The sequence below is a fragment of the Mobula birostris genome, chromosome 14, assembly GCF_030028105.1.
Source record: "Mobula birostris isolate sMobBir1 chromosome 14, sMobBir1.hap1, whole genome shotgun sequence".
Taxonomy (NCBI): domain Eukaryota; kingdom Metazoa; phylum Chordata; class Chondrichthyes; order Myliobatiformes; family Myliobatidae; genus Mobula; species Mobula birostris.
In genome coordinates, this window is record NC_092383.1 from 17,674,449 (window position 1) to 17,701,521 (window position 27,073).

The 27,073-nt window shown below is 42.0% G+C and overlaps 1 protein-coding gene across 3 annotated transcripts in view; it reads right to left on the reverse strand.

The window, feature by feature from the left end:
• Positions 1 to 27,073, reverse strand: part of agbl1 (AGBL carboxypeptidase 1) — a 248,374-nt gene that overhangs the window by 56,295 nt on the left and 165,006 nt on the right. For all 3 annotated transcript variants that reach the window (XR_011889055.1, XM_072278140.1, XM_072278141.1), the window contains exon 22: positions 12,516 to 12,685. Coding sequence is in view for 2 of the 3 variants with exons in the window: in XM_072278140.1 (XP_072134241.1) it covers positions 12,516 to 12,685 (170 nt within the window). In the remaining variant the exon portion in view is untranslated. The remainder of the gene's footprint in view (positions 1 to 12,515; positions 12,686 to 27,073) is intronic.

The following is a 27,073-nucleotide window of genomic DNA, read 5'->3' on the forward strand; positions in this document are numbered from 1 at the left end:
GATGTGTTGTGCATTCAGAGATGCTCTTCGGCACATCACTGTTGTTACATATGGCTATCTGAGTTACTGTTACCTTCCTGCCAGCTTGAACCAGTCTGGCCATTTTCCTCTGACCTATCTCATTAACAAGCCATTCTCGCCAAAAGAACTGCCCCTTGCTGGGTGTTTATCGATTTCCGCACCATTCCCTGTAAACTCTAACAACTGCTGTGCGTGAAAATCCCAGGAGATCAGCAGTTTTGGAGATACTCAAACCAACCCGTCTGACACCAACAAATATTCTATGGTCAAAGTCACTTAGGTCACATTCCTTCCCCCATTCTGATGTTTGGTCTGAACAACAACTGAACCTCTTGACCATGCCGACATGCTTTTACGCATTGGCTTGATGCCACATGATTGGCTGATTAGATATTTGCATTAATAAGCAAGTGTACAGGTGTACCTAATAAAGTGGCCAACAAGTGTAGATCTCTTCAAAAGAATCTATCTGCTCCACCTATAACTAGCTGTGTTTTAAGTAAATGCTGAATGATTACAAGCCACTAAAGAACGAAAGGAAGGAAAAGATTGGCGTTCATATAGAATGAATGTGAACTAAGGATGACCTCAAGCAGTTCACAGTCAATGTAGTCCATTGTAATGTAGCCACTGCTGTAATGAAGGAAAAGTCCAAAAGCATGATAGCATCTAGCTTCCCAGGATCTGATATTATGTGACAGCCGTGATTCAACCTCATACAGGTCTAGTTACATGCAGTTTATTTTGCTTATCTCCGCAATGATAGCATGCAACAGTGAACCAGATGGCGGGATTTGTCAATTATTCTATTACTGGTTTAGGGCATGTACACCGGTAATGTCCACTAAGATCAAGGTCTCTGAACATCTATGGTTAAGCACAGAGGTGGCCTGCATCTTCCCCTTGAGACAAAAGTTTAGGCTCCAACTTTCATCAATTCCTCTCAAGATGTGCCATAGGCCTCCTGACCTCAGTTAGAGTTGGTCATATCATTTCACTCACACTAGCTTTCCCTAGGGTTGTGTGCTCGTTCCCCTGCTCTGCTCCCTGTATATCCCTGTATACCCACAACCTTGTGGCCAGGTGCAGAGCCAACTCAATCTTAAATTCACCGATGATAGCACCAGGCCAGATCAAAAACACCACTGAGACAGAGTACAGGAAAGAATCATGAACCTTGACCGAGCGACCCTGAGGGTGGCTGCATATATTGCTGTCAGAACAACCTAGTCCTTAAAGTCAGCTAATCAAAAGAGCTGGTGTTTCCCTAAGCAGGCGGCGTGTGAACATCGTTTCATCAAAGAGCTGCTGTGCAGATAGTCAATATCTTCAGGTTTCTCAGCATCCATGTACCCAGCAACCTCACCTGATCACTTTACACTGACGCAGTGATCAAGAAATTACTTCAGTGTATGTACAGTACTTCCCCTTGCATCTGTGAGGATTCAGCTTACCTATGAAGACCCTCTCGAACTTCTACACATACACCATAGAAAGTATTCTGAAAGGTTGAGTCATAGACACAAGAGATTCTAAATATGATGGAAATCTAGAGTAACACATACAAAATGCTGGAGGAATTCAGCAGGTCAGGCAGCATCTACGGAAATGAATAAGCGGTCGACATCTCAGGCAGAGATCCTTCATCAGGACTGGAAAGAAATGGGGAAGATGCCAGAATAAGAAGGTGGGGGAGAGGGGAAGAAGAAAAAGCTAGAAGGTGATAGGTGAAGTCAGGTTGGAAGGGATGAGGGGATGAAGTAAGATGTGATAGGTGGAAAAGGTAATGGGCTGGAGAAGGAATCCAATTGGAGAGGAGTGTGAACCATGAGAAAAAGGGAAGGAGAAAGGGCACCAGGAGGATGTGATAGGCAGGTGAGGAGAAGAGGTAAGAGTCCAGGGTAGGGAAATAACAAAGAGGGAAAGGGGAAGGGGAAAATCTGCTGGAAGATGAAGAAATCAATGTTCATGGCATCAGGTTGGAGGCTACCTAGACCGCATATGAGATGTTGTTCCTCCAGCCTGAGAGTGGACTCATCATGGGCAGACATATCAGATCGAGAATGGGGATAAAAGTTAAAATGGATGGCCACCATCCCACTTTATGCAGATGGAACAGAGTGCTCGACAAGTGGTCCCCCAGTCCACATCAGGTCTCATCAATGTAAAGGAGGCAGCATCGGAGCACCAGATACAGTAGACAACCCTAACAGATTTACAGGTGAAGTCTAGCCTCGTCTGGAAGGACTGTTATGGGCCCTGAATAGAGGTAAGGGAGGAAGTGAATGGGCAGATGTAACACTACTGCCTCTTGCAGGGGTAAGTGTCAGGATAGAGATTATTGGGAGGAAGCAATCCTTGCTGAAAGTGGAGTATGTGGGAGAGGGGGAAAGGTCAAGATGTGTTTAGTGGTTAGGTCCCATTGCAGATGGCAGACGTTGCGGAGAATGATATGTTGGATGCAGAGGCTCCTGAATTGGTAGGTGAAAACAAAAGGAACTCTATCCCTGTTGAGGCAGCAGGAAGATGAGGGGAACATGGATGTCCAGCTGCGGTGTGGGTGAGGGCAGCATCAATGCTGGGGCAAGGAGAACTGTTCTGTGAAGGAGGAGAATATTTCTAATGTACTACAAAGGAAAGCCTCATTCTGGAAACAGATGTGATGGAGACAAAGGAACTAAGAAAAGAGAATGGCATTTTTACAGGAAGACAGGGTAAGAAGAAGAGCCAATAGGCTGGTCCTGGACTTATTTCCTGGCATAATTTACATATTACTATTTAATTATTTATGGTGCAACTGTAACGAAAACCAATTTCCCTCAGGATCAATAAAGTATGACTATGACTATGTATAGTCAAGACAGTGGTAGAAATTGACAGGTTTTATAAAGTGTATTGGTAGACAGTTTATCTCCAGGAATGAAGACAAAGGGATTGAGAAAGGGGTGAGAAGTGTCAGAGATGGTCCAAGTGAATTTAAGGGCAAAGTGGAAGTTGAAGGAAAAATTGATGAAATTGACAAGCTCAGAACTGGTGCATGAAGCAGCACCAATTGAGTTGTCAATGTAGTGCAGAAAGAGTTGCGTCCGTGGCTACAGGTTGAGTTTCAAGAAAGTGGGAGGAGCTGAAAGAGAAATTGTTAAGGGTGAGGACCAATTCCACCAGATGGAGGAGGGTGGTAGTAGATGGGACCTGGTCGTATCTCTGATCGAGAAAGGAAAAGAGATCTATAAGGCCTTCTTGATGGGGAAATAGAATTGTATAGGGACTGTACACCCATGGTGAAAATTAAGTGATCAGGGCCAGGGAACTGAAAGTTGTTGAGGAGATCAAGAACATGTGAAGTGTCTCAGATGTAAGTGGGAAGAGAATGAACCAAGGGGAACAAAATGAAGTAGGGGTATGATGACATGAATTCAGTGGCGCAGAAGCAGACAGAAACAATGGGCCTACCCAGAGAGTTAGGTTTGTGGATCTTGGGTAGGAGGAAGAAACAAATGACGTGGGGTAAGGGAACTATGAGAATGATCTCCAGTGTGGATGAGGTTGGTGTTGGTATGGGAAACAATGGCCTGATGGTCCCAAATGGGGGCCTTTCCAAGGACTAAATAAAGGGAGATGGCTGAGAGTTGCTGCCTGACCTCAGCAACATAGAGGTCAGTCTGTTACAGTACAACAGTTGTTCTACTCTGGACCAGTGGAACCTGCAGAGAGCGACAAACACAGCCCAGCCCATCAGGATCATCACTTCCTTCATCTAGTCCATCTTCATGGTGCATTGTTTCAGGAATTGTCAAGAATTCCTGTCGCACTGGCCAATCCCTTTTCTCTCTTCTGTCTTCTGGGAGAAGACAAAGGAGCCGGACAAGTGGACTTAAGAACAGCTTCTTGCCCACTGCTCCCAGACTTCTGAACCAATCAGCCCTTTCGTTTCCCCTTCCTATGGCGCTGCCACTTTCTCAAACTTTTCATTCTACCACTCTCAGTTACTCTGTAATTGTCGCATCAGCAGTCCTGTTTTCACTGCTTCATATTGCACCACAACCTTCCCACTGTTTGGTTGTTTTGTGCACAGTGCTGCATTTATCGTTGTGTACTGTTTACTCTGTGAGCTCCCACATGTGTAAGGAACTCCATTGCACCCTTCCAATAAGCTAACCTGAATCCGTAATCTGGAATAGAAAACACAACCCTCGAAGAATCCAGCCCATCATAGGCTCATCGGTAGTGGTTAGCATAACACTACTGCAGTACCAGCAACCCAGGTTCAATTCTCGCTGCAGTCTGCAAGGAGCTTGTACCTTCTCCCTCTGACTCTGTAGGTTTCCTCTGGGTGCTCCAGTTTCCTCCCACACTCCAAAGATGTACAAGTTAGTAGGCTAATTAGTTACATGGGTGTAATTGGGTGGACTCATTGTTGCTTGTTGGGTCTGTATCTCTTAAAAAAAGAGTCAAGCAGCGGAGACAGAAGTTGTGAATTAACACCCCAAATAGAGATGAGGTAAAGAAGAGGGACAATTGTCAGAATGTATCGGTAAAAGAGAAGGGTGAGGTATTAATGCAGAGACATCCTCAGGTATTATTCCAGCTGACGTGACTCAAGCAAAAAATGTTTATCATCAGAAGAATCTGCATTTCAAATACTCCTTAAGATTTTTAAAAGCCTTTTATAAGATCATAAGACATAGGAGCAGAATTAGGCCATCGAATCCATCAAGTTTGCTCTGCCATTTCATCATGGCTGATTTATTATCCCTCTCAACTCTATTCTCCTGCCTTCTCCCCATAGCTTTCTTTTTATTAATTTTTTTATGAGTTTCTACAATACAACAAAAAAACCCACCAGCTAAAAAGAGATTTATACAGTGCAAAACAAACATGTCTAATATACAATTCATAACAATAAAGAAAAAGCACCCAAAATAAAATCTTATAAAGTTAGTATCCTCCCCACCCTCCCACTATGCAACTCCAAGCCAACCATTTCGATGTAAAGAAAAGTTAAACAGAGCTTTTGTCACCACAGAGCTGTAAATATAAAAAAGTATAATGCCTACTACCTAGACTGTAATATATTTCACATGAAAAAAACAGTAACACTTAATCAGAAAAAAAAGCTGAAAGTAAGGGAGTAAAATACAAAAAAAGGAGAATAAACCTTTAATCTAAAGAGGAATTATGAAAGTAATCAAGAAAACATCCCCACACCTTATGGAACTTTATGTCCGAATTAAGAAGTGAATAATGAATCTTTTCAAGGTCTAAGCAGGACATAATGTCTCTAAGCCATTGAGCGTGAGTGGGTCGAGCAACATCTCTCCACCTAAGAAGAACTAAATGTCTATCCAAAAGAGAGGCAAAAGATAATGTTCGATGTTTGGTCGGACTCAAATGCATGTCAACTTCACCCAGGGTGCCAAAAAGAGCAATCAAAGGGTTAGGTTCTAAGTGGCAATTAAGAATATGGGATAAAGTTAAAAAGAATTCTCTCCAAAATTTCTCTAAACTAGGACAATCCCAACACATATGGATAAGAGAAGCCTCGCCCCCATTACACTGATCACAAAAGGGACTAATATCAGATAGAACCATGATAATTTAGTTTTAGACATATCTCCCCATCTTGGATTCCACTTTATAAGAAACATCCTCTATAGGTCCAATCTATCTCAACCTTTTAATATTCAATAGGTTTCAATGAGATTCCCCACCACCACTTCTCCATTTTTACACTCCTGCACACATAATTCTCCATTCCACTCAAACCTTCCTTTCTGTAGCTGCCTGTACTATCACAAGGATCAATGAAGAACATCTTATCTTCTATCAAGCACCCATTTAGAATTGAAGCAAAACTGTCCAGCTCTTCTGAGGATGTTCCTCACAACCCCTTGAGATTCTCCAGCATTTTATTTGATGTTCCTATACAATCATGTTAGCCACCACGTTGGCAATTAGTCACATGTATCTAAATTAGATGTGGCTAATTATATTTTTGGTTTGAAAAAGTGAAGCAATAGATGACTTTTTATTGTTGATAAGCATGCATGTCCTCAGACAATAATAAGCTGTTCTATTTTAACTTAATATGTTTGTTATAAAACAAAAGGATGACAGGTTGGTGGACTTATTTATTTTTTGATTGCTCTATGTGCTTTTCATTTCTTTGGATAAAGGTTATTTGCTGTTTGTTTAAATGATGTATGTATAGTTTGGGTGCAGGACATCCTCTCTGTGGCACTAACAACTGACATGCCTACCATTCACAATAACCATTCTAGGCCAGCAGGGATAAAAGATCCCAGTCATTAGAGAGAAGCAACAAGTGGCCATTATGACAAAGGACAAGCAACACTCAACTGTGTTCTGGATGAGCAAAAGAGGCCTGGGTATGTTATTAACCATTGTGCGAATCAACATTCTCACTCAGAATGCAACTGGAGAAAAATACCAACAAAAGGGAACATTTTACAAGGTATTCAGAACAGAATCAGGTTTAATATCACTGTCATCTGTTGTTCTGTGGCAGCATTACAGTGCAATATATACAAAAATACTATAACTTACAATAAAAATATATTAAAAATTAAATTAAGTTAAATAATTAGTACAAAAAGAGTGCAAAATAGTGAGTTTGTTAAGTGTGTCCAGGACGAATTCCTGTCACAGTATGTGGACAGGCCGACTAGGGGGAATGCCATACTAGATCTAGTACTAGGTAACGAACCGGGTCAGGTCACAGATCTTTCAGTGGGAGAGCATCTGGGGGACAGTGACCACCACTCCATGGCCTTTAGCATTATCATGGAAAATGATAGAATCAGAGAGGACAGGAAAATTTTTAATTGGGGAAGGACAAATTATGAGGCTATAAGGCTAGAACTTGCGGGTGTGAATTGGGATGATGTTTTTGCAGGGAAATGTACTATGGACATGTGGTCGATGTTTAGAGATCTCTTGCAGGATGTTAGGAATAAATTTGTCCCAGTGAGGAAGATAAAGAATGATAGGGTGAAGTAACCATGGGTGACAAGTGAGGTGGAAAATCTAGTCAGGTGGAAGAAGGCAGCATACATGAGGTTAAGGAAGCAAGGATCAGATGGGTCTATTGAGGAAAATAGGGTAGCAAGAAAGGAGCTTAAGAAGGGGCTGAGAAGAGCAAGAAGGGGGCATGAGAAGGCCTTGGTGAGTAGGGTAAAGGTAAACACCAAGGCATTCTTCAGTTACGTGAACAAAAGGATGACAGGAGTGATGGTAGGACCGATTAGAGATAAAGGTGGGAAGATGTGCCTGGAGGCTGTGAAAGTGAGCGAGGTCCTCAATGAATATTTCTCTTCAGTATTCACGAATGAGAGGGAACTTGATGACAGTGAGGACAATATGAGTGAGGTTGATGCTCTGGAGCATGTTGATATTAAGGGAGAAGAGGTGTTGGAGTTATTAAAATACATTAGGACAGATAAGTCCCTGGGGCCTGAGGGAATATTCCCCAGGCTGCTCCATGAGGCGAGGGAAGAGATTGCTGAGCCTCTGGCTAGGATCTTTATGTCCTCGTTGTCTACGGGAATGGTACCGGAGGATTGGAGGTAGGCGAATGTTGTCCCCTTGTTCAAAAAAGTTAGTAGGGATCGTCTGGGTAATTATAGACCAGTGAGCCTTACGTCTGTGATGGGAAAGCTGTTGGAAAATATTCTTAGAGATAGGATCCATGGGCACTTAGAGAACCATGCTGATCAGGGACAGTCAGCATGGCTTTGTGAAGGGCAGATCATGTCTAACAAGCCTGATAGAGTTCTTTGAGGAGGTAACCAGGCATATAGATGAGGGTAGTGCAGTGGATGTGATCTATATGGATTTTAGTAAGGCATTTGACAAGGTTTCACACGGTAGGCTTATTCAGAAAGTCAGAAGGCAAGGGATCCAGGGAGGTTTGGCCGGGTGGATTCAGAATTGGCTTGCCTGCAGAAGGCAGAGAGTTGTAGTGGAGGGAGTACTTTGGAAGAACAAACTCCAAGGCAGACCTCAAAGTAAATGGCAAGATACTTGGTAGTGTGGAGGAGCAGAGGGATCTGGGGGTACATGTCCACAGATCCCTGAAAGTTGCCTCACAGGTAGATAGGGTAGTTAAGAAAGCTTATGGGGTGTTAGCTTTCATAAGTCGAGGGATAGAGTTTAAGAGTCGCGATGTAATGATGCAGCTCTATAAAACTCTGGTTAAGTCACACTTGGAGTACTGTGTCCAATTCTGGTCTCCTCACTATAGGAAGGATGTGGAAGCATTGGAAAGGGTACAGAGGAGATTTACCAGGATGCTGCCTGGTTTAGAGAGTCTGGATTATGATCAGAGATTAAGGGAGCTAGGGCTTTACTCTTCGGAAAGAAGAAGAATGAGAGGAGACATGATAGAGGTATACAAGATATTAAGAGGAATAGATAGAGTGGATAGCCAGAGCCTCTTCACCAGGGCACCACTGCTCAATACAAGAGGACATGGCTTTAAGGTAAGGGGTGGGAAGTTCAAGGGGGATATTAGAGGAAGGTTTTTTACTCAGAGAGTGGTTGTGCATGGAATACACTGCCTGAGTCAGTGGTGGAGGCAGATACACTAGTGAAATTTAAGAGACTACTAGACAGGTATATGGAGGAATTTAAGGTGGGGGGTTATATGGGAGGCAGGGTTCGAGGGTCGGCACAACAATGTGGGCCGAAGGGCCTGTACTGTGCCGTGCTATTCTATGTTCTATAGTGAGGTAATATTCATGGACTGGTTCATTGTCCATTCAGAAATGTGATAGTCGAGGGGTAGAAGCTGTTCCTAAAACATTGCGTGTGTATTTTCAGGCTCCTATACCTCCTCCCTGATGGTAGTAATAAGAAGAGAGCAAGTCCTAGCTGATGGGGTCCTGAACGATGGCCTCTGCCTTTTTGAGGCATGGCCTTTCGAAGTTGTCCTCAGTGCTGGGGAGGCTAGTGCCCATGCTGGAGCTGGCTGATATAAAAAGGTGCACGGCTGTGAAATACAGTTCCACTTGAATTGATGTGTTTGGCCAAAGCTGTGTTGCCATACGTTTAATTAAGGCCGGTCAGCAATCTTTATTAGATAGTTCCCTACCTCGCATTGAGCAGCCTATACTAACTGACTCAGCCATCTCCTGTGCATAATGGAATTAGCACCCAATGATTATTTGACAGTGATTGGGCTGTGTACAGGAAGGTGCAGTGAGCCGAGGACACTGAACAGTTAGTGTCTGATGATCATTGAAAAGAAATTTGTTTACATGTCTCCTGATGCCTTTGAGGATGTTACTGCACTGTTTTACATGTCACCGTGTTTATAACCTGCATGTAGAGATGGAGAAGCGGAACATTGATTAAGCTCTACCCATCTGAATCGATATGACAAGTCGTACCACAACACAATTTAAATGGAACGCTTCCCGTCAGAACAGCAGCATCACCACTGACTTCAGTTGTACGTCAGGGAATCAGAAGAACACCATTCTGTGATGGCACTTGAGATCTTATTTATTTAATTGTTCACGGGCTGTGGGTGTCGATGGTCAGGTCAGTAATTATTCTCCATTCCAAGCTCTCCCAGAACTCAATAACTTACTAAATCATTTTAGAGAGCAGTTAAGAGACAAGTCTATTGCTTTGGGTCCTTAGATGCAGTCTGGCTGCTGAGAGATGGCAGTTTCATCGTGCAGAAGGATAATACTGAATCTGGCGGATTTTTATAATCATAAGATCAAAGTGTTGGAAACACCCAACGGGTCAGACAGCGCTGGTAAAAGTGCGATTGTTATAAATCCTAAAGGCCCTTCACAGGACTTGGGAAATGAATAAAAAGTAGCGATTTTAAGTTGTAGAGGTGGCCATGGGAGGATGTACAGGATAAAGGGAGCGAGACAGGGTGATAAACGCAAGAGATTCTGCGGATGCAGGAAATCTTAAGCAACACACACACACACACACAAAGTGTTGGAGGAACTCAGCAAGTTCTGTTTTGTGAGAGAGTTAGCAGGTGATCAAAATTCCCTGTCTGACTTGTATGTAGCTAATAGAAGAGCTCAACAGCTGAGGCGGTACTAATACAGCTCGGAAAATGGAGGTAAGGAAGAGCAAGTTGCCTAAAGTTTGAGAATTTAATATTGAGTCTGGAAGGTTGCAAAGTGTCGGGTTGGTAGGCTGCTTGGCTGTAGACTCAATGACCACTTTATTATATACACCTGCTCGTTTATGCAAATAGCTAATCAGCCAATCATGTGGCAGCAACTCAATGCATAGAAGCATGCAGGCATGGTCAAGAGATTCATTTGTTCTTTAGACCAAACATCAGAATGGGGAATAAATGTGATCTATGTGACTTTGGCCATGGAATGATTGTTGGTGCCAGATGGGGTGGTATGAGTATCTCAGAAACTGCTGATCTCCTGGGATTTTCACACACAATAGTCTCTAATGTTTACAGAGGATAGTACAAAAACAATGAACATCCAGTGAGTGGTAATTCTGTGAGTGAAAATGCCTTATTAATGAGAGAGGTCCGAGGAGAATGGCCAAACTGGTTCGAGCTGACAGCAACTCAAATAATCATGCATTACAAAAGTGCTCTGCAGAAGAACATCCAGGAATGCATAATATGCCAAACCTTGAAGTGAATGGGCTACAGTTCCAAACAACACAAAAATATACTCTCAGTGGCCACTTGATTAGGGACAGGAGATACCTAATAACCTGGTCACTGAGTGTACATTGAATGGAAGAGCCTTGGCTTTAACCTGCTGTAGGGGACAAATCCAACTGCAAACTTGAAGACCTGGTCTGTGCATTACTGAAGCCTTGGCTGTGTAGGCTGAGTTCTAATCTTGTCACTGTGATGGAAATTGGCCCCATATACGTATGTCTTGTGTGAGAGGTACAATTCTAACATGAAACAGATATTACATTATTACTCACGCACATTGGAGAAGGGCTGACTGATTTCACAGCTTTCACCCTCTCAAACGTTGTACTATTTGACAGGATTCTTTCCCATATTGGTAGACAACATATACAACTCAAAACTCTAGATTTATCTACATCCACTTACTGCTCACTGTATCACTTCCACTCTCACTTTATCCAGTCTTGCTGGGGGCCCGGATAGTTCTCTTTAAATAATTGAAGCTATATTGTCAGTTATCAATAACACTCGGCATTTTAAGTTATTTTAGCGTTCTATCTCCGTACAGTACAATTTGCAACCAGGATGGAGGCATTTCAGAATTCCTACTTTCTTAGAAGTTTAAGGCTATTCAACGTGTCATCCAAGGCTGACAGATGTAGAGTGGAAAGCATTCTGACTTGTTACATCACAGGCCTGTTATGGGAATTCCAGTGCACAATATGCTACAGAGAGTGGCGGACTCTACCAGTTCCATCCTGGGTCCAACTCTCCCCACCATCTACAAGAGGTGATGTCTCAGGAAGACGACATCCATCATTAAGAGCCTCCGCTAACTGGTCCGTGCCATCTTCTCATTGCTGCCATCAGGCAAGGGGTACAGGAACCTGAAGACCCACAAGTCAAGGTTAAACAAGAACGTCTTCCCCACTCTCATCAGGTTCCTGAACCGACCTTCAAAACCCTAGTTCTACCTCAGACAATAGTTCCCTCAACTTGCACCAATGCTATGTTTATTTTTTGTTTATTCTGTCATGCAAGTCTTAGGCACATGTATATAGTTGGGGTGCCAAAGACTTTTGCACAATACTGTATTTGTCAACATAGAACAGAAAGCAAGTTTGTAAATCTGGCAGGAGCAAAGGTGTTGGGAATGGTGAAGATGGAGCACCATGGGAGGGGCGTGGAGAAGATGCCAGTGAATGAGTACCGGGGGGGGGGGAGGTGGCGTGGGTGCAGACACACCCAGACCTGAGTCACCAGGCAAGATCATCTGATTCCAAACAATTGGTTTATTGATCATTACCGAATGTCTCTCTGGTGCTTCCAGCTCCCTCCCCTCTCCCTTCCCCTTTTCCCAACCATGATTCCCCTCTTCCTGCCCCCTTCCCACTCTCAGTCCACAATGGAGAGTCATATCAGAATCAGGTTTATCATTACTCACATATGTCATGAACTTTTTTTTTGTGGCAGCAAGACAGTGTGAGAAAATTACTACAGTACTGTGCAAAAGTCTTTGGCACCCTAGATATATATATATATACACACACACACACACACACACACACATATATATAGATAGATAGAGAGAGAGAGAGATAGGGTGTCAAAGACTTTTGCACAACTTCTGTTGATTTAAGTTATTTCCTTATTTATTTGTTTAAGTTGATTTATGCTCGTCATGTTTGTGATGTGATGTACTATACTGCTGCTGCAAGAAGCTAATTTTCATGGTATTTATACCCTGAATATGTATGCCCATGACAATGAACTTGAATTTACTTAGTAATTTGAACTTAACTATTCAACTAACAAGTCAACAACTTACCTGTGTGACATGTTTTTATCATTGTGGAGCTCATTATCCAAGTCAAACAGCGGAGTATCTGGGAATATCAGCCGTGTGCTACGCAGCATTGTATCTTTATTCAGCTTCAAGAGCGCTGTGCAGAATTTGGCTCCCAATTCTTCTAGCTCGCTGGTCCTGATCTGGAGACCCTGTTCAGAAGAGATGATTTTTCAGTTACACTCTTGGATTATCTTGGTTTTGCACTTCTTTTTCATGAGTTCACTCATCAGAAAAGACGGATGGTCCTGGAGTTTGGATTAGCATAGTGGCTCCCATTGTGTTCTCGGGGATACTTCCCTGCAAAGGATCTAATATTCCTCTGGCACTCTCCATTCCCAAATCCCATCATCAGCCCATGCTAAACTCATCGCCCCGTAATATCCACTTTACTGGGAGTCTTCCCTTCCCAGTAATTGTGCCCAAAGAATTGTAAAATGTTTCCTTTATTCAAGGAGTCATTGGGCCAGATGGGTAGTTGGATGGCCAACAGTTCCAACTCACAATGCGACATGCTGAGAGCATGGCACCTGGTCTCAGGATCTGGGAGGCCGGGGAATCCCCAGCACCCTCCTCCTGTCAAAGGAATTTTTACTGTCTTTAAATATCCCTGATATTCAAACTCTAAAAAAACAACTTTAAATGGATTTTAAAAGCAGTCATAAACATTATTTAGAAAATTATTTAAAAAAATAATGAATTCATTACTTTAATCCACTGCAAATTGGTTAAAAGCAAATAAAAAGCAAAATATACTGAATACAAAAAAAAATATGAATTGACTCTTTCACTGAAAATCAACATCCCTTTCAGGAAATGTGGCAGTTACTGCTACACCGGCCGCAGCTGGGAATACACCGAGAGGCCAGATGTGCAGAGCATTGCGTCCCCTCAGCTCAGTACCTCCAGCCATCTGAGAAAGAAGTCGAAGCCACTAAACTGTTGGTCACCTCACTACACAATCTGGCCAAACATCTTCTTGAGCAAAGGAAATCTGTTGGAAACTTTTGAGAAACAAGGACTGTTATTTATTATTATTCTACAGGCATTGGCTGAAAATATAGATTCATTTTTTTGTTTCTACTTAGAGACTGGAGGACATCTTTTACCACACAGAGAGCACTGGACATGTGCAATGAGCTGTCAGCGGAAGCAAGTACAATTAATGATATTTGGACAGTTAGATCGATGGGAAAGGCTTGGAGGGATATGGGCCACTCATAGGCAATAGAGACTGGCTCAGTCAAGCAAATTGGAGAGCATGGACAGTTGAGCCAACAGGCCAGATTCTGGGCTAAGTGCTCCATGTCTCCTTCTTTTAATTTTCTTTGAACAACACATGGTTTACATCCATCGATTCCCTGCCCGTCCATGTGCCTGTCATCTTCCTCAGTCTATGCCTGGAACTATGTGAGTATTCAGAATGGACCCAAGCATTGACACCGTTAATAAGTTTGATTAATGTGTGCTACTGTTCGGTTCTTACTGTCATCTTATTTTCTATTTAATTTGAAAGGCCTATATTTTCTCATCATTTGGTGCTTCTTCTAATAAAAAGCAGCAAAATGGAAAATTTTACAAGACTTGTATGTTTAAATTTAATTCCTATGCCTGAAAACAGGATACAAAGAAGCAATGGGCTGGCAAATTACAGAGATAAAAAAATACTGAATGTTTCTTAAAACATACTGCAGACCCATTTGCACCATTGTTTTTTGCACAAATGCTCTACACTGATCTGAACACAAGTTCCAGTTGAAGTTCCACTAATTAGACTAACCAGGCATCTCCATGCACAACTCAGCTTAATGTGAATGTAATTAACCCTGCACCACTGGCACACAGGATGAAGTCAATGTTTCCTCCTTTTTTCATTTGTTCCTGAAATTTGTGCAAAAACATGCAACCAATGACCTGCATTTTTGACTCACTGTTAATTGAGGAACCCCTCCCCAAGATACTAACTATACAATCAGCAGCCACTTTATTAGCTACACCTGCTTGCTAGTGCAAATATATAATCAACCAATCATACGGCAGCAACTCAATTGTCAAGAGGTTCATTTGTCATTCAGACCAAATATCAAGATGGGGAAGAAATGTGATCTAAGTGACTTTGACAGCAGAATGATTATTGGTGCCAGATGTGGTGATTTGAGTATCTCAAAAACTGCTCATCTCCTTAAGACCATAAGACAAAGGAGCAGAAGTCAGCCATTCAGCCCATCGAGTCTGCTCCGCCATTTTATCATGAGCTGATCCATTCTCCCATTCAGTCCCACTACCCCGCTTTTTCACCATAACCTTTGATGCCCTGGCTACTCAGATACATATCAATCTCTGCCTTAAATACACCCAATGACTTGGCCTCCACTGCCACCCGTGGCAACAAATTCCATAGATTCACCACCCTCTGGCTGAAAAAATCTCTTCGCATCTCTGTTCTGAATGGGTGCCCTTCAATCCTTAAGTCATGTCCTCTTGTACTAGACTCCCCCATCATGGGAAACAACTTTGCCGCATCCACTCTGTCCATGCCTTTCAACATTTGAAATGTTTCTATGAGGTTTCCCCTCATTCTTCTAAACTCCAAGGAGTACAGTCCAAGAGTGGACAAACATTCCTCTTATGTTAACCCTCTCATTCCCAGAATTATTCTAGTGAATCTTCTCCTAGGATTTTCACACACAGCAGTCTCTACAGTTTACAGAAAGTGGTGTGAAAAACAATAAACATCCAGTGAGCAGCAGTTCTGTGGGCAAAAACGCCTTGTTAATGAGAAGGTCAGAGGAGAACGACCAAACTGGTTCAAGCTGACAGGAAGGTGACAGTAACCCAAATAAACACACATTACAACAGTGGTGTGACGAAGAGCATCTCTGAATGCACAACACGCTAAATCTTGAAGTGGACGGATTACAGAAGCAAAAGGCCAAGAACATGCGCCCAGTGGCCACTTTATTAGGTACAGGATGTCCATAGCAAAGTGGTCCCGGAATGTATACAAGTTGAAGTATAGCTGCTAATGTTTCGACACCTGCCTGACTGATCACTGATCCACTTGATCAGCTATGTGTGAGCACACCTAGGATTCATTACCTCAGTAGACACTCGTTAGTACCTGCTTTTCAATGTGTGGATCCTTCATGTAATATGTGGTAACGTTATGACCCCACGTCTCAGACATGTTGAAGACTCATTTCCTTAAGGCCATGAGATATAGGAGCAGAATTAGGCCATTCACCCCACTGAGCCTGCTCAAGGCTGACTTATTATCCCTCTCAAATCCATTCTCCAGCCCTTTCCCTTACTAATCAAGAACTTATCAACCTCCACTTTATATATACACCCAATGGCCGTCTGTGGCAATGAATTCCACAGATTCACCACTCTCTGGCTAAAGGGTCTCCTTCCTCATCTCATTATTTTCCTTCTCTCCTTTTGTGCAGTTGCCATGGCTGCGAAGGAAAGTGTATTTTAAGATCCTGACATGCTTCCTGCAATTCCTGAAGACACTGACACAGCAGCTGCGATCTCCACAGGCAACTGGTATAAGGAATCAGGCAGGATGCAGTTCAGTAAATCTTATGTTATTTGTGCAAGATGATAAGAGTCACGGATAGAGTGGACAGCCAGAGACTTTGTCCCAGGGCAGAAATGGCTAATTTCAAGGTGATTGGAGGAAAGTAGCGGGTGAAGTTCAGAGTTAGGTTGTTTTTTACACAGGGAGTGCTGTGTGCATGTAATATACTGCCAGGATGCTGATAGAGGCAGATAAATAGAGGACATTTAAGAGACTTTTAGATGGGCAGATGGATGAAAGAAAAGTAGAGGGCTATGTAGAAGTGTTAGATTGATGTTAGTGTAGGCTAAAAGGTCAGCACACCAATATCAGCTGAAGGGCATGTAGTACGCTGTTCTCTGTTCAATCACTCAAAAATGGGGAGAAATGTGCTAACAATTATTACAAAGTCTGTTTTGTTACTTGTGGGGGGGGGGGAAGGATCACAGGGCTTTGCATTAGCAGAATAGACAGAATACATTTAATGGTGAAAAACAGGCTGATATTGTAGAGCCCTTAAAAGTGAGTCCGTAGGATGTGGGATCAGTTCGTTATTGAGCTGAGTGAAGTTATCCACACTGGTTCAGGAGCCTGATGGTAGAAAGGTAATAACTGATCCTGAATATGATGGTGTGGGATTTTCTTTTCTAAGCAAGATAAGGTCATCCCTGGTAACTCTGTCAGTTATTGTTCGTCCCTTGTTAAAGTGTTATCCACTGCTGAGTTTGGAGTTCATATGGGTCTGAGTGGGTAAAGACATAGTGGCAATAAATGGATTTTTACAACAACGCTGTATTTGCATGATTACCTTTATAGTGACTAGTTTCTCTATTCGATTTCCAATTTATCTGTTTAGAATACTTAACTGCAACACTGGGATTTGAACTCATGTTTCAGGCTGCTCGTACAGCAGCCGATAGTAACCATCAACTGTGATGCCATACCCAATAAAATGATCTCTCAGATTGTGCTTGTCCAGAAAACGTGTGTCATGACATGGGTGTCTGTGAACTTTTGTTTTGATATTTGGTAAAAGAAATGAAACATGGAAATGAAATAGCTATCCATTAACAGATTGAAAACATACAACTCTATTTCCTCCAATGCTGCCTGTCGATTGCAAAGGGAAACTTGGGTTACGGATGAGCAATTGTTCTGCAAAATGCCAGTGACTGCTTCCCTACTCTGCCAGAATGCAGAATGCAGGGGATGTTCAGTACTAAATCATCAGCACCATTTCATACTATTTCAGATAGTATGTAAACCAGCTTATGCACGATAGCATAGTGGTTAGAGTAATGCCATTACAATACCAGCGATCAGCAGGTGAGGTTCAATTCTCATCACTGTCTGAGAGGAGTTAGTACACTCTCCCCGTGACTGCGTGGGTTTCCTCCGGGTGCTTTGGTTTCCTCCCAGTTTCCAAATATGTACAGGGAGTTAGAGTTAATAAGTCGTGGGAATGCTATGTTGGCACATGAAGCATGGGAACACTTGCAGGCTGCCTCCAGCACCTCTTCAGTTTGTGACAGTTGCTGACACAAATGCCACATTTCACTTTATTTTTTGATGTACCTGTAACAAATGCGCTCAGCAGCCATGCTATTAAGTACAGCTGTACACCTGTTGGTTACTGCAAATATCCAATCCGCCAATCGTGCGACAGCAACTCAAGGATAAAAGCATACAGACATGGTCAAGAGATTCAGCTGTTGTTCAGACCAAATATCAGAAAGGGGAAGAAATATGGCCCAAGTGACTTTGACCGTGGAATGAATGTTAGTGCCAGACGGGGTGGTTTGAGTATCCCAGAAACTACTGATCTCCCGGGACTTTCTCGCACAACAGTCTCTTGAGTTTAGAGAGAATGGTACGAGAAACAAAATACATCCACTAAGCGGCAGTTCTTTGGGTGAAAATGCCTTGTTAATGAGAGAGATCGGAGGAGAATGGCCAGACGGGTTCAAGCTGACAGGGAGGTGACAGAATCTCAAATAACCAGTCATTACAACAATGGGACCGTGGTGTGCAGAAGAGCATCTCTGAATGCTCAACACATCAAACCCTGAAGTAATGGGCTACAGCAGCAGAAGACCACAAACATACACTCAGAGGTACCTAATATTGTGGCTACAGCGTGTTAAGCTAATCTTTCTAAAGCTTACTCTGCTGAGCCCTCCATTTAAGGATATAGGTTTCAACCATAGTTCCATGAACTTCCAAAGGGACCTTACCATTAAATATACCTTTAGCCACACACATCCCCCCCCTCACTTTCCACAGGGATTGCTTCCTCCTCGATTTCTTTGTCCATTCGACCCACCCCAATCATCCCCCTCCCGGCACTTATTCCTGCAAGTGGTCTAAGTGCTACACCTGCCCATTCACCTCCTCCCTCACCTCCACTCAGGGCCCCAGGCAGTCCTTCCAGGTGAGGCAACACTTCACCTGCAAATCTGCTGGGGTTGTCTATTGTGTCTAGTGCTCCCAGTGTGGCCTCCACTACATTGGGGAGACTCCTCATAAATTGGAGACCGTTTCGTCGAGCACCTCCACACCATCTGCCACAAGAGTGACTTCCCGGTGGGCAAACATTTTAATTCCCATTCCCATTCTGACATATCGGTCTATGGCTTCCTCTTGTGCCAAGATGAGGCTACCCTCAGGGTGGAGGAGCAACACCGTATATACTGTCTATGGATCAATGGATGTTGCCTGACCTGCTAAGTTCCTCCAGTATTTTGTGTGTGTTGCTTGGATTTCCAGCGTCTACAGATTTTCTCTCGTTTATATTCTGCCTGGGTTGCCTCCAACCTGACAGTATGAATAACAATTTCTCTTCCTAGTAAGCAAATTTCCTCTTCTGTTCCCCACTCTAACCTTTCACCTCTTCTCACCTGCCTATTACTTTCCCCTGGGTCCCCTCCTCCTTCCCCTTCTCGTTGGTCCAGTATCCTCTCCTATAAAATACCTTCTTCTCCAGCTCTTGACCTTTCCCGCCCAACTGGCTTCCCCCATCTCCCAGCCAGCCTCCTTCCCTTCCCCCCAACTTTTTATTCCAGTGTCTTCCCTTTTCTTTCTCATTCCTGAAGAAGGGTCCTCAGGCTGAAACATAGACCGATTGTTCATTTCCATAGATGCTGCCTGACCTGCTGAGTTCCACCAAATGAAGTCTTTATTTTTTTTTTGGTAAGGAACAACCATTAATAATATTACATTTTTCAGGCTCACAGTCAGATCCAAAGCAAAGGGTTTTGTCTCCAAGAAAACACTCTCATCCACAGGAACCCAGACTGAAGGCCGAAGGGTGAAATTGATGAGTGACTGCAGTACAATATTAGTTCATTATAAATTGAAAATCCATTTTACACGAGATATGATTTTTCACTAAAATGAAAAGAATATTGGGCTTGTATAAAATGAGATGTGAGCCTGCTTGGTGCTTCTGGCATACAAGAAATTTCAATCCACATTCCAAAGCCTTGTGGATGACAAAGTCAGAGAAACACCTGAAGCCATTGTGCTGGGTTTAGTGCCCAAGTCAATGTTCCCCTTGGACTAAAACATTTGATCTCCAAATGTAATTTGTTTTTTTCTCCATTGCCCTGTTGTATCTTTCATCCAGGTCTAAGAATTAAATTTAAAAATCAAAGTTTAATAGCTTGTGAAATTCTCCATTTTACAGTTTTTTAAACCAAATAAAAGATGCCACTGTGACCAATAACCACTTAAGCGCTTTCAATCTACCAGTGCAAACACCAGCTTGGTGGTTTAGGGTGATGGGCATATTCCCTTTGAAAACGTACATCAGTATTCTGTAACCAATGCAGTCAGTTTGCATTTGACAAGAACAAGAGACTCCACTTCATATAGTTGGATGCAGCATCCTAATTAACACTCCATTCAAAGCCACTGAGTCACTACAATACTGTGAGGGCAATGGACAGGATAGTTTGAATACCCCCCAGAGAGAAAGGGAGAGAGATGGGCCATGTGAGAGTATTACTTGAATGTCAGGTTAATAATTCACTTCATTGAAAAACCGCACATAATACTTTTGTTGGTATTGCAGGAGAAGACAAAGTACATTGTTCTAATTGTGAAACAATAAACTTACATTTTGCTACTTTGTTCATGTCTCCCCTCTTACTGTGAAAGGGTGAAATTTCTCTGTTCCCTTATTAGGGAGAGAAAGAGCCTGTGGTGTGGTGAATGATTAATTTTTATTTTACTGCAGATCGTGATCTTTCTTAGGGCTTTGCTATTGCTTGCTTGGTGAGTGGAGGGTATTGACGCTTTATGTTGAAGTAAATGGGGGAGAGGAGGGTCGATGCTTAGCTGCCGCTTGTGCATGGGAGGGGGATAGTGGGGGGGGCTTTGGGATTCTAATGTTTTTACTGTCACTCATTCTTTGGGGATATTCTTCTGTTTTCATGGATGTGTGTGAAGAATAAGAGTTTCACGATGTATGTTGAATACATTTGTCTGATAGTAAATGGAACTATTGAACTACAGTATTAAATTATTTCTAATATACTACACATAAATTGTTACTATGGTATGAATGGACATACTGATTTAATTTTAACTACAAGAGATTCAATCTACCACTTTGTTAAATGTGTCAATACTACGCAAATACGAGGAAATCTGCAGATGCTGGAATTTCAAGCAGACCAGACAGCATCCCTAGGAAGAGGTACCATCAACTTTTCAGACCGAGACCCTTCGTCAGGACCCTTCATCAGTCCTGACAAAGGGTCTCGGCCCAAAACATCGACTGTACCTCTTCCTAGGGATGCTGTCTGGCCTGCTGCATTCACCAGCAACTTTTATGTGTGTTGTGTCAACACTAGTTGTCTTGATGAGACCTTGTGATGGCTAGTGATTTATTCCATCTACTAGGTGAGAATGTCTCTCTTAAACTCCAGATTATTGCTAATAAATTCAAATTTCAACTGAAAACTAGTTCTGTTATTGCATATTATACCTTCTTATGTCTTTAAAGGAGGCCTTTCAACCCATTATCATAAGAAGTCACTTCAATCCCATTCCCTCACTGAATAGAGGAATATCCTTTAGAATAGAGGTGAGCAGTGATTTCTTTTGCCAGAGAGTGAAGAATCTGTGGAATTCATTGCTACAGACGGTGGCGGGGGGACAAGTCATTGGATATACACTCAGGGGCCCCTTTATTAGAGACACATGTCCAGTCAGCATGACTTAGGGTCTTAGGAGGAAGCCAGGACACCCAGGAGAATCCCATGCAGTCACTGAATGAAGATGTAATCAGCAGTGGAAGTCAGAATCAAACCAAGTTTGCCAGGACTAGAATCTCACCTGCAATTGAAAGACTCTGTGTTATATTTGATTTCATTTTTAAAGATACAGCATGGCAACAAGCCCTTCCAGCCCAACAAGGCCATGCCACCCAATCGCACCAATGTGGAGAGTTAACCTACTAACCTGCATGTCTTTGAAACGCGGACGAAAACTGAAGCAGCCTGAGGAAACCCACGTGGCTATAGGGAGAACATGGAAACTCCTTTCAGACAGTGCTGGAAATAATCCCGGGTCCCTGGCACTGTTACAGCAATCTTGTATCTTCTCCACGTGCTGTACATCCTGTCAAATCCTTTCATAAGGGTTGACAGTGAGACACGGGTAGACAGGGTGGCAAAGAAGATAGTGGATATGCTTGCCTAAATCGGTCAGGACAATGAGTACAAGAACTGGATTATCATGTACAGACTTCTGTGACACCGCACTTGCAATCCTGCACATGGTTCTTATTGCCTAAATAGAGGAAGGATGCCACTAAACTGGAAAGGATGCAGAAAAGATTTACAAGGATGTCTTCAAAAAGGAGGGTTTGAGCCATCAGGACAGATTGGATAGATTCACACTATTTTACCTGGAGCGGAGGAGGCTGAGGGAATGGACTTATGGGTTTATAAAATCATGAGGGGAAAAGATAAGATAAAAAGTCACAATCTTTTTCCCAGGAAAGGGAAGTGAAAAATTAAGAGGACATAAGTTTAATGTGAGAGGGGAAATATGTAAAAGGGATTTGAGCGACAAATGTTTCTGCACAGAGGAAAGTGGTGAATATATGGAATGACGTACCAGAGGAAGTGAGAGAGATTGATACAATTATAAAATTTAAAAGACTTTATACAGATTCATGGATAGGAAAGATTTGAGGTCTCACGAACTTTTTTATGCCATGGACCAATACCATTAAACAAAGGGTCCATGGACCTTAGGTTGGGAACTCCTGGTTTAGAAGGATATGGGCCATTTGCAGAGAAATGGGACTAGCTTGAGTAGACAACTTGGTCAGTATGGACAAGTCCTTCTGCAGGGTTTGCTTCCATGCTGATGACTATAATTGCAAAGATCTCCTCTAGGCAGCACAGTGGTAGGACAGGTGCCAGATCTCGTGATCCTAATGCGACCCCGACATCCAGTACTGTCTGTGTGGAGTTTGCACTTGCTCCGTGACCAGAGTGATTCTCCCAGGCTCTCCAGTGTCTTCCTACCTACCAAAAGACATGCTCCTAGATAGCTTAATTGGCCACCATAAAGTATTCCTTCTGTGGGTAGCTTTGAGGAGAATCAGAGCATTTGATGGGCATGTGAGGAAGAAGAGATTGCAGTGAGATGACTAGAGGAAAACAGAACTGCTGACATTGCTCTGAGACCAACCTGTACACCATGGGCTAAATAGCCTCTTTCTTTATGTCAGGAAAATATAAAATTACCTTTCAGAAAGATACTTAAGAATCTTGTTTAACTATTTTGTACAATTTGCATTATTCAAATACAGAAAGTAGTTGGATTCAAGCCACAAGTTCCTATAGAATGCAAACTTAAAATGAATATTTGCCAACAGAATACATCCAAATGATTAAACCAACTAGAGTTGCTACTTAGAGCTGCATTGTTTGTGGAAAGAAGCCAACAATGTAGTATTTTAGATAAAACTGCCTTATTTTTGTAACACTATCACAACTTGCTAGCATTACAGCATTCTCTCCTTGACTTTATTTCCACTAAAATCCCATAATCCAATATTAGGGATTAAAGTAGATCATGAGGCGGTAGTGGGTCCAATTATGCTGATTTCAGAAGCTTATTCCTTACTGAAGAATGATCTTTTCTCTCTTCACTTGTCTGTTTTTTTAAGCATTTCTATTAACAAAGTATATCAGTTACTCTATCTAAGTTTCTTGTTCAAATGTACCAACTTGTTTATTAAGTCATCTTCCCATATGCTGTCACTTCAGTTTCTCTGTAAGTTCACTAATAGGGTGTAGGCGTTGAGGAAAGCGTCAAATTAAAATTGCTGTGGCAACTCTTATACATTCTGCCAAAGTGCAAACTTGAGTTACTGATGAGATTGAAAAGTTTAAAGAAAAACTCCAAATGCCAGAAATCTGAAATAAAAACTTAAAGTTCTGGAAATACTAAATGGGTTGGGCAGCATTTCTAAAGAGAGAAGCCTGGGTTAGCACTTCAAATTGATGACTTTCTTTATTTCACAGATGAAATATGTAATAGATCACTCATACTATAGGACCATAAGACATAGGAGCAGAATTAGGCTATTCAACACTTCACTCATCCAGGCTACTGTCCTGACATGCTTCAAATCAGCCACCATCATCCCTGTACCAAAGAATTCTACATCTTCAGAACTAAATGACTACCACCCAGTAGCACTGACGCTAATCATCATGAAGTGCTTTGAATGGTTGATAATGGCACATATCAAAAACTCTATTCCTGCCACATTGAACCCTCATCAATATGCCGACCCACCGAACTGCTCCATGATAGATGCCATAGCATCTGTCATTTACCTGGCCCTGACCTGTCCCTAGAAAACAAGGATGCTTAAGTCAGAATGCTGTTTTTAGATTTCAGTTCAGCATTCAAAACTATTGTCCTACAGAACTTAGTAAACAAACTCCTACTCCTTGGTCTAAATACACCACTGCAAAACTGTAAATTTGTGTACAGGAACTTACATTAAACAATCTTGAGTCTTGAATCTTGAATCTTAAATTTGGCTCAACAAGTCTTCTCCATAATTCCATCATGGCCGATTTATTATCCCTCTCAACCACGTTCTCCCCGTAACCTCTGACACCTTTACTAATCAAGAGTTTATCAAATTCCACTATAAATATAACCAATGCCTTGACCTCCGCAGCCATCTGTGGAAATGAGTTCCACAGATTCACCACCTTCTGCATAAAGAAATCCTTGGAAATAATTCGGAAGATGTGTAGTTCGGGTGGTCGCTGGTTGGGTTGAGTTGTTCTCCAATCCTGGCAATTTACTTGCAAATGTTTTGTCGCCATGCGAGGAGACATCATCAGTGTGCCGTTGACTGTCGTGTGACCTCCGAATGGTCAGCCTTTATACACTTTTCAAATAACTGATTGAGTATCACTTCGGAAACTCAATTGTGATGTGGGGAGGAAATCTCATCGTTGACCGTGTGGTGAAATTCGTGCGTTGCGGTCTGGAATTTTGCCTGCATCGGCTCATAAATAGGATCAGGGTGTATGTGTTTGTTGTAAGAGAACACATACAGATCAGATCTTCAATTATCACAGCAACCACCCAACTGCACACAAGAAGAGATGTACCTAAACTTTGTTCTGAAGAGCAGAGACACATTGCAGCATGGTGGAACTAAGGAGAAACACCTCTTTAAAGTATTCACACGAAACAGATATCAGTGGAACTTCACATCAAGATGCCTTTGTGGTCTGCAAAGTATGAACCAAGAAACAACCAAATGTGCTGTACTTTGATACATTGGAAATATGTTGGAAATGACAACCTGACTGCTCCAAGGTCACAGAATTTCAGTCTCACACAAGCCAATAGCAACGTTGAGGAGAGTACTTTGCTGAGCAAAAGAACAAAGACAGTGTGGTCTAAAAAAATCCAATGCAGGGACTGCAGCAAATATTACATTGGCTAAACTGGAAGTACCTATCCAGAAGGATGCATGAAAATTCAACTGGCTGTAAAATGGCATGAGCAACTCTCCCTAGTCTCTACCCATGAAGATCGAGAGGTGTACAAATTCGATTGCACATCAGTGAAAGTCATGTCACAAACGAACATGCGGTATGCAAGAGAATTTCTAGAAGCATGATTTTCTGCAAACAATTCTATAAACAAACCTCGATCCTATTTGACCCAGATCTGGGCCGTACCCTCCAAATATCCGGACCTGCCTTTCAGTTTTTTTGCACTACCTTACTTTCCATTTTTCTATTTTCTATTTATGATTTATAATTTAAATTTTTAATATTTACTATCGATTTGTAATCCAGGGAGTGGGAAGTGCAGAATCAAATATCGCTGTGATGATTGTACGTTCTAGTATCAATTGTTTGGCGACAATAAAGTATAAAGTATATTTATGAGCCAATGCGGGCAAAATTCCTGACCACAGCACATGAAGTTCACCACACAACCAATCACCAATGAGATTTTCTCCCCACATCACAATTGAGTTTCCAAAGTGACATCCAGTCCGCTGACTGAAAAGTATGTAAAGGCCAAGCATTCGGAGGACACACCACAATTAACGGTGCACTGACGATGTCTCCTCACATGAAGACGAAATGTTTGCAAGTAAATGTTTGCAAGAATAACTTGCCCAACTGAGCTGATTACGTAGAAGAGCACTACCTGAACAGAGAGGGTCAATAATACTTAATCTACCTTAGTGCATTACAAGAGACGTTCCATCAAGGGGATCACTGATGCACAAAATGTATGAACACGGGATTGCAAAAGTGAATTGTGTAAGTTTCAATTTAAAAGGCTGATTGTTAACTACATATAAGCACTAATTCATATACACAGGCAGAAACCTTGTATTGATTAGACAAAATCACTGTTATTTGCAAGCCAACAAATGGAATCAGTTCCACTAGCCTCGTTGCAGAAATTAGTACTGACAGGATCGATTTATTTGCCAAGCATGGTAAGAATCTTTACTCGGGAACTAAAACCACGACCCCAGTTACAGTCCGCTTAATTAAACAGTTTTTAAGGTTCCTGTGCTGATTTTCAGATGGTGATATGAAGTCAGGTAAGTTGCAGATTTCACACCTGGAACAGGTGTCACAACTACCTTCAGTCAGCAGATCTGAAGTATGCACCTGCTCAGCAATTGTAGGTGAGCGCAATGAATTGTGCATCAGATATTTAAGTAGTAAGTCTGTACCAAGCTCTCTAAACTGAGAAAGTGTGATGATTACTAATGGTGCTGAAATTCCCAGACCACAGATAATTCCTGCATTTTATTCTTTTTCTATAATTCACTTTATGTCCACCGAATATAGTAAAAAACCCAAGATAATGGATTTCCTTTCATGTTTTGCTGAATCGCAAAGAAATGTAACATTTCAACTGAGTGAGGCCAAACACAGCTGTTAACCCTTTGAATGTCAAGGGGGTGTAATAGAATTATGAAGTGAAAAAGCATCAGTGTGATTTAACGGATTTTAGATTGAATTGAGTGAGTAAGTGACAAATCACATTAACTACGAAGTTAGACACAAAATATGTATTTTCTGGTAGTGCAGTTCAAAGTCTGTCCAGGTTAATACATAATAGGAGAATTATTGTTCCATCTAATGACTGAACTAAGAGAAAGAATTGAGGGAAAGAATCAGAGAGCTTTGTTGTTATAGCAAATGATGATAATAGAAATTAGAACAGCACCATAGCACAGGCCCTTCGCCTCATGATGTTGTGCCAACTTTCCAACCTACTCTAGATCAACCTAACCCTTCCCTTCCAAAGTCAATCAGAATCAGGTTTAATATATATGTGTTAAATTAAATAAGTAGTGCAACAATAGAAATAAAAAGTAGTGAGATAGTGTTCATGGGTTCAATGTCCATGCAGAAAAAGGACGTCAGAAGGGAAGAAGCTGTTT